Genomic DNA, 11942 nt, shown 5'->3' on the forward strand with positions numbered 1-11942 from the left:
TTATGAACCCCTCACTCGCGCATATGGGCCGACCCATTTTCTTTTTTGTTTCCACTGGTTTTGAGAGGGTTCTAGAACCTTCTTTGAACCGGGTTTTTTCTCTTTCTTTTTATTTTTTTGCCTGGGTTTCCGTTTTCGTTTTCTTTTCTTTTTCTTCTCATGTTTTCCTTTTTTTCATGTTTGTTTTTTCTTTTCTAGACTGGGCGCGAGGTCGCTGATCCAGTTTTACCAGGACTGCCAAGACCTAGGTGGACGATGCAAGGAAGAAACATAGCTTTCCTTGAGGGCACCGGCAACAATGTCTCGATGCATTTGGTCTCATCCCTAAAAATAACACAAAGTTCTTCTTGTGCAATATATTTACCTATCCTGTATAAATTCATTGCTGTGATTTAGTAGTACAAGGTAATTTTATAAGATGTGACACTATTTTTCATATTCAAGTCTGAGATAGCTCACTACGTGTGCCAGGGGGTGATAAAAATGTGACATCTTCTATCAGTGATACTAGATCCTACTCTTGCCGTTCCGAATTATTTGTCGCAAAAATGAATGTTTAGATGTTTAGATTCATTTCTGCGACAAGTTATGAATTACTTATCGTACGTCCATTTCTACGACAAATAATTCGGGGCGGAGGGAGTATTTAGCTAGTTTATTTGTCAGAACTATCACTATTTAGCTACTCCTAGTTGTTAGTAAAAAAATATCTCCCTAAACTGAGCACCCACCACCCAGTGTAATAAATTCCCTCCAAAAAAAACTTCAAAAATATCATGAGGGTATGACCCGCCAAGACCAGCACGCGGGCGCGCAGCGCCATGGGATTGGGTGTCGAGTCGGTTGGCCAATGTTCATGCATGATGAGCGTCCATGTCGTTCCGTCCCGGCGTCGCATTCGCCTCGCCGTAAAGCTCACGGCTCCGTCCCTACCAACAGCGACACCGACGCCTGACGCCGACGACCCACCACCCTCCGCCTCGCCTCGCCCCACTCCGCCCCGTGCCCGTACCCATGCGCGCGCGCGAGCCACACCTAAAAGCCCATCGACCCCATCCAACCCATGGTCGCCGCGGCGGATGCATACGCTGGCCATGGCCATGCGCCGCCTCCTCAGCGCCCTCGACGTCCGCGCCTCTCACTTGCCGAGGCCTCCGCCGCCGCCGCCTTCACCGGCCCAGCAGGGGACGTCCTTCCCCATGCTGCTCCCGGTCTTCCTCCTCTTCGTCCTCCTCCTCTGCTTCCTCTCCATCTTCCTCCTCCGCGACCTCCTCCGCTTCTTCTCCCTCTGGCTCCGCCGCCGCCGCCGCCCCCAGTCCAGCGACGCGGACGCCGCCACGGGCGAAGAAGGCGAGCCCGCGCCCGCGCCGCGCAAGCCGGCGGGCCTGGATCCCGCCGTCATCGCCTCGTTCCCCACGGTGCGGTTCGAGGCCGACGCCGCCGGCTCCGCGGCGCCGGCGGAGTGCGCGGTCTGCCTGTCCGAGTTCGCGCCCGGCGACGCCGTCCGGTCGCTCACCGTCTGCCGCCACGCCTTCCACGCCGCGTGCATCGACTCGTGGCTCGGCGCGCACACCACGTGCCCGGTCTGCCGCACCGACCTGGACGCCCCGCCCAACGAGGAGATCGCCGTCGCGGAAGAACGCGGAGACCGTGGCCGGGCTGCAGCGGCGGTCCACGAGTTCACTGGACACCGGATAACGTCGTCACCTCCGGCAAGTGGCCAGCGGTAACCAACGGTCGCCGGGCACGCAACACTGAGTGGCGATCCGGTGTGTCGCGTTCTCCAAATTTTGTTGAATCCTTTTTAGAGTACTAGTTGGTAGGAATTGGTAGCTTAGGTTTATTCATGCATGGGACGTGTGTATATACCGAAATATTTCCAAATAAATGTAAGCGTGGATATTTTTCACTTACCACTGTGATTACATTGTTCATTGCAACTATTTAGAAGATGAACAGGGGGGCCGGCTGTGCATGCGAGGCGAACCTGTTCTGTGAAGGGGGAAAAACTCCTCTGGCCCCCGAGTCGTCTCCCCCACCTCTCCTCTCCCTCGTCGCCACCGGAGGTGGCCGCCGGCTCGCCGCTCGGCCGCCGGTGAAGGTGGCGGCGAGGATCTGGCCGCCCCGTTCTTCCTCGGGGGGCTTTGGATTCGTGGCGGCGGCCTCGGCTGGTGGATCGACGCCGGGTCTGCGGTGACCGGTGCTCGTTGGTGCTGGCCGTTCTTCCTCGGCCGCGGGGGCGGCGAGGCGGCGGCAGGTGGCGGCTGTGGTGCGGGCGTCTCGGCGGCGCCCGATCCAGATCTGAAGGCCTCCGTCTACTTCAACCAGGGCTGCCTCGAATGGTCCTGCTTTGGGCGGCCTTTGTCGCCGGAGTTGTACCTCTTTGGCTGCTGGAGGTGGGAGGTGGCTCCGGAGAAATCCGAGGCCAGCAGTGCTGGCCACGACGGCGGCGACGCCCGAGGGCGCCGTACCCTTCTTGTAGGCTCCGTCCAGGTTGCCTCCTTCCCCTCCTCCTTCCACCCAGCTCGTATGCCGGGCGAAAGCCCAAATCCTTGCCGGATCGAGCGACAGCGGCGCTCCGGGCGTCGTCACCCTCTTTGGGGTGTCGTTCGTGGTGAGCTTGGGGTGGATGTGATGCTTTGGTTGCTTGGCGGCGGTTGGTGGCGTGGTCGGAGTTCGTCTGGTGGCGGTGCGTTGGCGCTCTGCCGCCTATGTGCTCTGCCTCGGAGTCCTTCTTCCACGGTGCTTGGTCTTCAGCAGCCCTGCCGGACTCGGCGGAGCGGTGCTTCATCTCACACATTGATGGCGGCGGTTATCGGCGGCATGGTGCTGTGGAGGCTCGGCGTCCGATGCGCGGGATGGACTCGCGCAGGAAGAGGTAGCTGTCTGGCGTCATGGTGACGTCGATGGCTGAGTGGCCAGACAAGGTAGATGCCTCAATATGATCTGAAGACGGATCTGTGGAAGATGGCGGCGACGACACACGAGTGCGTCTGACTGGATTGTGCCCCAGACCCGGTATGTGGCTTGGTTGGGGCTTCCGGCTTTTGATGTTAGGCTTAGGTGAGTGGTCTGAGTGGCCCAGCTAGCACCCCTTCATCGTATGGATAGGAGTAGCGGCATATGTTGCCAAGATGGTGGATCCAGGCATATTGTTGTAATACTTTGTAAGGTCCTCGAGAATAATCAATAAAGTGGCCGTATGCATCTCCCAGATGCAGAGGCCGGGGGTCATCCTCCTTTTCTATAAAAAAAGATGAACAGGGGACTGAACGGCTGCTGGACCTGGGTAAACACTAAGCAAGTCTGTTCTAAACCAAGGACATGGGCAATTTTACACTATGAAAGATGCTAATGAGATTCCTTCAGCATTATGCATAACAGCACAAGTAATATGGCACTTTTGCACACGGGGAAACTTGGGTTCCTGATATTATCAACGGTTTGCTAAAGCACATCTAGATGTGCCCTAAGTATTGCACATCTAAGTCTAGTATCAATGCATTACACCAGTACCAGGCAAGGAATACCTTTCGAGAAAGGGGAAAACATTGTTAATATACAGTCATACGATATTATTCCCAGATCACACAAATTATTATATATTAAGCTGATTTTTGTGCAAACCGGAATATCACAATTCACACGTATACAGAGTTGTATGCATAATCACAATTCACACATATACACGCAAACGGGGCGGATAAAAAAGGTATGTTTTCCTTTTTAACATGCAAAGCAACGGCGAGGTGCTTTGATTCAGACTTCAGGGGCACACCACTGCTTATTTATCAACACTACTACAATACTTGCTCGCGCCAGGGGATTTGTTGATCGAGAGAGTGATTCCACCCTCTTCATGAAGGAACACCGCCTCTGCTTGAGTTCTTCGTTATTAAAGATCTGTAGAAGCTCATGAACCTCACAGTGAATTCTGCAATTGCAAAGTATAGTCAGTTTACACCACAGTTCACACTTGAATGAACTTTTTTGTTTTTGCTTGTACCTTCAATCTTTATGAAGCATTGGATGGCTTCCCCTTGGTCAGGGCCTTCAACAGCGAAACCTTCTATATTGATAGCTCTTTTGTCAGAAATTGTGTCCTGAGATTTGTATTCTTTGCACTGCTGGTTCTGAAACAAGCAAGCAAGCAATATATATTAGCACACAGTACAAAGTAGATTAGTTCACAAATGGAAAATCAATTATCAGTTAATATGCGGGCAGTCCAGCTTAATACAAGGAAATGCTTGCAGTCAGGCTCACTTGGTTCAACTCCAGTGCCAGTTCATCGATGCTATTCTGAAAATCTTCATCCCTGTCCCTTTTCAGTTCATTAACCAAGTGCTGCATCGCAAAGCAAAAGGGAACATCACAAACAGTAATGAGCTCTGACAAAAATGAACCTCGGCCAGACTCTTGGAATCGCAAAGAACACAGAAACATAAGGCAGAGAAGAGCTTACACAGAAAATGAAATAAGGTGACACATTATGTTCAATCATTTTTCTGATCTTCCGCCGAATGAGATACAGCCTGTGTAAAGGTGATATCAGCAAAATTTCTGTTTTTATTCTGAAGTTCAAAAAAGAAACTCGCGCGCTACTGAATTGCAAACCATCATAGTGAAAGGGATAGCTTACTGCTTTGGACTTGGCTCCTCCATGATTTTTTTGGCAACATCATAAATTTCCTCCTCCCATCCAGTCAAAATGGGTTGGTCTTTCGTGAATGGATAGCTGTGTTGGTTAAGGGAATTGTTTATGAATATGGAAAGCCCTATGATTCAGTACCCATGGCGGTAATTATAACAATGCAAACTGACAGTTATAAGCAAGCATGCTGATGTGGATGAAACTTGTGTGGCATGATGGCTACAACAGAAACAACACACCTTGATGGATCAGTCCTTCTACTCAAAATGAATATTGTACCACTGGCACATTGCAGTTTCAAAATGAACTGCTATTATGGCATTTCTACAATCTGAATATGAAATGAATGAGGAAATCATTCCATGTGCTTACTTTGCTTTCCATGTAGCTTCAAAAGAGCGTATTGCCTGTCGGAGATTATTACTCGCGCTAGCTGCAATTCTACTGGCAAGTCCACGAGGCAAATCTATGCCTTCTTGTGTAGCAATGAACTCTAGAACCTTGATTATCTAAGAGAAATTCTGTATTCATCAAACTGTCCAGCACTGGAGAGAAGATAAATCATTCATACAGACCTAGTATGTACCTCATCAAATGAAGGTGGTTTAAGTCGGACAACCTTGCATAGATGTTCAACGGCATCAAGGTTTGAAGAACTGGAGCAGCTGAAAATAATTTTGTTGCAACCTGCATACCTCCCCAAAAACCAACCGACATAATGCTGAAGATCAGACGAAAGCCTATCAGCATCATGGACCACAATCACTGCATATATGAACCACTGACGCTTTAATATGTCATTTCACATCAACGAAGAATAGGCAGCTGTTCAAAATCCTGTGTTGATTAACAACAGTACCGCCAAAAGGAGAGGCAGAGATGTGTTAGAATGTACCTTTGCAGTTAGCATGATCGCAAATCAAGTCCGGTGGTGGGATTGACTCATTCAACAAAGTAGTTATGACATACTTCTCATAGCCATGTAAATCAGCCAAGTTTACCTCCACGTGATGATCTGAAATCTTCACTTTAACATCAATGTGTTTGGCGATTTCTCCCTACATCAAACAGTTGACCAGAAAGACGGTACAGAATAAATTACATTTTATAAATTACTTAAGAATATTATCCTCTTCACGATAATAAGGTTACTGGTGAAACAGGAAATGCGCCATTACAAGTTGCAATTCATACCTTCAGCTCGATTCTCTTTGTGAGTTCCTCTATCTGTGAAATGGCAATACAAATAAGGTATCATGAGTTTCCGAGTACTGAGGTTTAACTCGGGATAAAAAGTACTCCGTAGTAATTTGTTCACAGGATGGCTACAGTGACCTTGAGATTATCAGGACCAAAAGCATCTCTTAAAAGGGCCAGCACCATGCTTCTCTTCCCGACCGACTGTGCCCCTTCAAATATGAAATGGTTGCATTGGCGTTCAGTCACCTGGATGCAGCAGTTATCACAAAATTCAGTCTCAAATCCCAATTCAGCATGTCATCACAGTGTGTCTATCATCAGTTCATCACCCCATTCGAGTGCTTGGCTACAGTTTTACAGTGACAAAGGAATTCAAAACAATGGTAATTGTTCTGGTATACCTAAAAAAAATCTGGAAAACAAAGCAATGGTAATTTCGTGTAAGATTAAAGTGGGAGGGTGCGTGGCAACCATCCGGTGGAGCTCATCGGCGACAGTCTTGTTGCAGATGAATTCTCCGAGCACACTGGGCCGGTACCTGTCCGCCCACACGTACTGATCCTCCGCCGCCGCTGTTGATTCCACTGACAGCTGCGGAGAGTCCACCTGCGGCGACTTCGGCTTGCGCGAAACCCTCACCCAGATGTTTGCTCCTCTCCCGACGGTGGTGGCGGTATCGCTTCTCCAGTTGCTCGCAAGGCTGGCAACCACTTCAGTAGCCGCCACGGCACTGGCTTGGGACACCGGCGGCGTCGGCTCTCGTCCGACGGCGGCGGCGTCCTCTCTCTCCCTCAAAGGCCTCCTGGCGGCGACTCTCTCCGCGTCTGCCTGGTCTAGGCGAGCCGGCACCTGGGTTGACGTGGGCGGCGTCGACGCCGACGACGGCCGAGGCCGCGGGGGCGTCGACACTGACGACCGCCGAGGCAGCGGGGGCGTCCGGGTGGGGGTGGCGGCGGTGCTCTTAGGGACGCAGGCGGCGCCGAATCGGTGGAGCACGCGGTTGATGAGATTGGAGCGCGGCTGCGGCGGCCTGCCGCAGCCCGGGAGGAGGTGCACGGCGCGGCGCCTGGCCTCCCGGCGGCGGTCGTCGGCGAAGGCCGCGGAGAGGGTGCGGCCAGTCGGGGAAGCGGGCCAGGCGGTCGGGGATGCGGGTGCCGGGGTCTCGATCGCCATTGTAGTTCTGACGGGGACAGACGGGGACGCGGCGATGTGGGTGCATTGGCGTGAGGTGATGGGAGGAAGCAGGTGAAGGGAATCGGAAGGCGCCGGCGCGACCTGGCCGAGGAAGGGGAAGCTGGCGGGGAATTCAAGGTGCAGCATTATGCCGCGGCGGAAGGATCATTCCGTTTGATTAAGCTAGAGCTTTGTTGGTTAAATATTTCCGGTGTCACCTGTCCATCCATCATGGTCGCAGTCGTGGGCTTGGCCGGCCGGCCGCCGTGGGTTGGCTATGGCTAACCGACGGCGACGCTAGACTGAACAACCAGAGAGAAAATTGAACAGCTCTTTTCTGGCGCTGGAAATGGTTTGGTGGGCTGAATGGTGTTGCGGTTTGGGTGTGGTGGCAGTTGGGAGAATGGCTGGTGGCTACTCCCTCTTATCTAAAAGGTGCAGCATTATGCCGCGGCGGAAGGATCATTCCGTTTGATTAAGCTAGAGTTTTGTTGGTTAAATATTCCCGGTGTCACCTGTCCATCCATCATGGTCGCAGTCGTGGGCTTGGCCGGCCGGCCGCCGTGGGTTGGCTATGGCTAACCGACGGCGACGCTAGACTGAACAACCAGAGAGAAAATTGAACAGCTCTTTTCTGGCGCTGGAAATGGTTTGGTGGGCTGAATGGTGTTGCGTTTTGGGTGTGGTGGCAGTTGGGAGAATGGCTGGTGGCTACTCCCTCTTATCTAAAAGGAAAAAGTTCATTTTAAACCCTAAACTCGTAGAGGTTTGGCGAAATGAACCCTTAAGTTGAAATCTCGGTCGATTGCACCCTGAACTATGCAATCCCAGTCTAAATCGAACCTTGACATGGTTTGATACATAAAAACGCTGACGTGGCAGGGATTTGTCTGGCTCGCGGGCCAAGCAGCAGCGATGTTGACCACAGCGCGCACTGGGCCGGCCCATCATACTCTTTTTTCTTTACTTTTTCTGCAAAACGTTTCAAAAAACGCGCGCCATGACGTTTCGAACCCAGCACCTCACATGCAATGTACGAGCGCGCTAACCATCCAGGAAAACATCCGCTTCGTGATAGTTTATTCTTTCATTCTATTTTTAATAACGATCATTTTTTTGTGCTAGATTCCAGCTTGTTTGCTTTTTTGTGCCATTTTTCTTCTTTTTTCAATTTCGTGAACTTTTCTCGAGTTTATGAATTTTTTTCGTTTCTGTGAACTTTTTTCCGAATCTTTTGAATTCATGAACTTTTTCAAATTCAATGAACTTGTTTTCAAAATAATGAAAATTTTCTAAATTTGATGAACTTTTCAAGTTGACTAACTTTTCAATGAATTTGTATTTTTTTGCCTGTTAAAATGTCTTTTTTCTGTTACACTGCTAAAAAAAGGTGTGCACATAAGATGTTTTGAACTTGCAACCTCCCCTTTTTGGTGCAAAAACTGTCCTTACCAACCACGCCACCTCACCTCTTGTGAATAATTTATTCCAATTTCTTAGCTTTTTTTTCGTTTTTATCTAATGCGTGAAACTTTTTACATAACTCGTGGACTTTTTTTGAATCCGTGGACTTTTTTCAAATCCACGGACTCTTTTCATTTTTACAACTTTTTTCAAAATTCCGAGAACTTTTCTTTTGAAAATTTGTGAACTTCTTTTGAAAACATTTGAATTTATTTCTAAATCCGTGAAATTTTTATAAAAAAATTGCGGCCTTTTTTTCCTTTTGAAAAATTGGTTCACGAGGTTTTTTTTCCTTTGGTATTCCCTACTAAGATGTCCACGAATTTAACAAAAAATTAAAAACGAAAAATATAAATAAAAAGAACAGAAAAAGAAAGAAGAAAAAGAAGAAACAGGGATAATGTGAACAATGATGTGCTGTCCAGGTGGTTACTTCCGTCGACTAACAGCAGCAGGGCGCGTTTTAAAAGAAGGAAAAAGAAAACTAAAGCGGGCCGGCCCAATGGGGAACAGTGCGGCGAAATGGCACCAATCCCGGCCATCCTGTGACACGTCGTTGATCCTGGTTTGCCAAACGACTCCTGGGTTCAGTTTAGACCGGGATTGCATAGTTCAGGGTGCAATCGACCGGGATTTCGACTTGAGAGTTTGTTTCGCCGAACCTCTACGAATTCAGGGTTTAAAATGGACTTTTTCCTATCTAAAATAAGCGTCAAAGTTTTGATTCAGGGTTGTCTTTATTAAACTAACAAGAGATTACAATCTAACTGAATGGTTCTAGTCAGAAATTTAGGAATTACATCAAAGCATGTAAAAAAAAAATGCTAAGAGCTTCATTAGCACAACGGTGCGCCGCCCAGTTTGCTTCACAACGAATCCAAATAAGCCTCAAACCCTGGAAAGACTCGGACATCTGCTTGATTTTCTTATCATATGTGCATCATTGACCGGAGGACACCCGAGTCATGCCACGGGTCAACTAGAGTAGAGCAATCCATCTCCACAATAACCCGCTGGTCTCTCATTCTCATAGTTGCATCAATAACGGAATATCGATGCCCTTATGCTGACTCGTATCTGCCTCAATAAAGGTACAACGGTGGCCCATAAAGACATAGCCGTAACAATCCGAGACCGACGCTCCAGTTGCCTTTTATATTTTCGTGATAGCCGCGTTAATTATTTGTTTGTTGCATTCATCATCGCGTCATCTGCATTGTGTCGGCACTCTGTTGCCGTCTTTTTTCAAAATTTGCATACGTTCATAGTTGTCGTTTCTCCTCGTTGCCTTGCATTGACCATTCTGAGACCAACCACACTTGCACGCGCCCGCGGCACACATTTTGAGACCAACCACATTTTTTCACATTATATTACCATTATCAAAAATCATGAACATATTTTTTGCAAACTGTGAAACCTTTTTAAAATGGCACGTACATGTTTTTGAATGGTAGCAAACCTTTTTATAAACTTATGTAAACATTTGTGACATTATATAAACATGTTTTTCAATACAATGCTGTAAAAAAAACATGAACATTTTAAAAAATGTCATGACAGTTTTATGGATGGTAAAAACTATTTTCTAGTCACAAAGTTTTGCATTTTATAAACACTTTTATAAAATATCATGATCATTTTTTAAACTGTGACATTTTTTAAAATGTCACGAACAATTTTGGATGGTATGAAATATTTTTTAACTAAGCGAACGTAGGTTGCTACATTGTTTAAACATTTTTGTATATTACCATGATCGTTTTTTAACATGTGAATAATTTTTAAATGTCAGGAACAAATTTATGAATGATACAAATATTTTTTAAACAGTACGAATAAATGTTCTTGACACGGTGTACATTTTAAAAATTCAAATAAATTAATTTTCTAAGTATACGTAATTAGAATATTTTTGAAATATATTTAACAAACTAATGTTCATGCTCATGTGTGCATGCGTGATTATGGGCTGGCCCATTTAGGATGAGGGGATACGCCTTCTCGCTATAAGCGAGAGGTGGTCCTATGTGGCGCCTTTAGCGCTAGATCTCCTCCCTGGCGCTCACGCGAAGGCTTACTTGGCCTGGCCCAACAAAGGGTGGTCGCTTGGGACGATGTTCGCTCGGGATCCTAATGGCCATACCTACATGCAATTATGGTCAAGATGGGATTCTGAGAGAGATGGGTAAGTATTGTCATGAGTTTGGTGACTACTGTAAAAAATATATCCATTTTAATAGCAAGAAGCTTGAGGAGTTTAAACTGCATGAGAAATCAGATAAGGGGACCCAATATCCCCATACTTGTTTTTGTTAGCAACAGGCCTGTCGTGCCTCCTAAAATCAAGAAGTGGGTCATCCAATTTGAATGGTTTGCAAGTGGCACCATCAGTGCCACTAGTAAATCATCTTTTATTTGCTGATGACAGCCTATTGTTTTTCAAAGAAAATAGTGTAGGTGCTAATGAGGTAAACCTGTTCTGGATACATACTGTCAGGCAGCAGGACAACAAATAATTTCTAATAAATCCTCAATCTTCTTCAGCAAAGGGGTCCCGGAGAATACCCGCAATGAGATCAAGACCATACTGCAAGTGCCAAATGAGACGCTTAAGGAGAAATATTTGGGGATGCCTTCCGACACTAGTGGCTCTAAGAAACGAGCATCCAAATATCTTAAAGATCACCTATGAAATACAGGGATGGATAGTGAACATCATGCCCGCAGCAGGGAAGGAAGTCCTAACGGAAGCAGTTGCACATGCAGTGCCTATTTATTCTATATCTTGTTTTAAACTTCCACAAGGCTTATGTGAGCATTTGAATATGCTAATCAGAAAATTCTGGTGGGGAAGTAAAGAAGGCAAGTGCAAACCATACTAGGTTTCCTATAAAACAATGACGGGACCGAAAGGCATGGGCGGACCTGGTTTCAAGGATTTTGAGCTATTCAATATGGCTATGTTGGCCAGACAGGCTTGTCGCTTGTTACAATCACCGGAGTCACTTTGTGCTCGACTTCTGAAAAGCATATATTATCCCAATGGTACAATTTTGCGTGCAACTCTTGGCGGTCACCCAAGTCAGGTGTGGAGGGAATTGATAAAGGGTCGTGATACTGAAGGAAATATGCCCTAGAGGCAATAATAAAATTGTTATTATTGTATTTCCTTAATCATGATAAAGGTTTATTATTCATGCTAGAATTGTATTAACCGAAAACTTAAAAATACATGTGTGGATACATAAACAAATACCGTGTCCCTAGTGAGCCTCTACTAGACTAGCTCGTTGATCAAAGATGGTTAAGGTTTCCTAAACATAGACATGAGTTGTGATACGTCCATTTTGCATCATGCTTTTATATTGATATTTATTGCATTATGGGCTGTTATTGTTGGGAATCGTAGCATAATTTAAAATTTTCCTACGCTCACCAAGATGCATCT

At 47.0% G+C, this 11942-nt stretch overlaps 2 protein-coding genes across 2 annotated transcripts; one reads left to right on the forward strand and one right to left on the reverse strand.

Moving 5' to 3' along the window:
- The first annotated feature begins 833 nt into the window (after positions 1 to 833).
- Positions 834 to 2174, forward strand: LOC123181459 (RING-H2 finger protein ATL29). The gene is made up of 2 exons (XM_044593717.1): positions 834 to 1769; positions 1949 to 2174. The coding sequence occupies exon 1, from the start codon at positions 861 to 863 to the stop codon at positions 1728 to 1730; it is 870 nt and encodes a 289-aa protein (XP_044449652.1). The 5' UTR covers positions 834 to 860; the 3' UTR covers positions 1731 to 1769; positions 1949 to 2174.
- A 1410-nt stretch (positions 2175 to 3584) lies between these two features.
- LOC123181460 (replication factor C subunit 5) lies at positions 3585 to 7702 on the reverse strand. The gene is made up of 11 exons (XM_044593718.1): positions 6326 to 7702; positions 5990 to 6100; positions 5849 to 5881; positions 5550 to 5712; positions 5241 to 5419; positions 5027 to 5163; positions 4643 to 4738; positions 4466 to 4535; positions 4267 to 4347; positions 4007 to 4133; positions 3585 to 3934 (listed from the first exon to the last, which is right to left on the reverse strand). The coding sequence occupies exons 1-11, from the start codon at positions 7172 to 7174 to the stop codon at positions 3858 to 3860; spliced, it is 1923 nt and encodes a 640-aa protein (XP_044449653.1). The 5' UTR covers positions 7175 to 7702; the 3' UTR covers positions 3585 to 3857.
- Positions 7703 to 11942: the final 4240 nt, after the last annotated feature.

This window comes from Triticum aestivum, chromosome 1D (assembly GCF_018294505.1).
Source record: "Triticum aestivum cultivar Chinese Spring chromosome 1D, IWGSC CS RefSeq v2.1, whole genome shotgun sequence".
NCBI lineage: Eukaryota > Viridiplantae > Streptophyta > Magnoliopsida > Poales > Poaceae > Triticum > Triticum aestivum.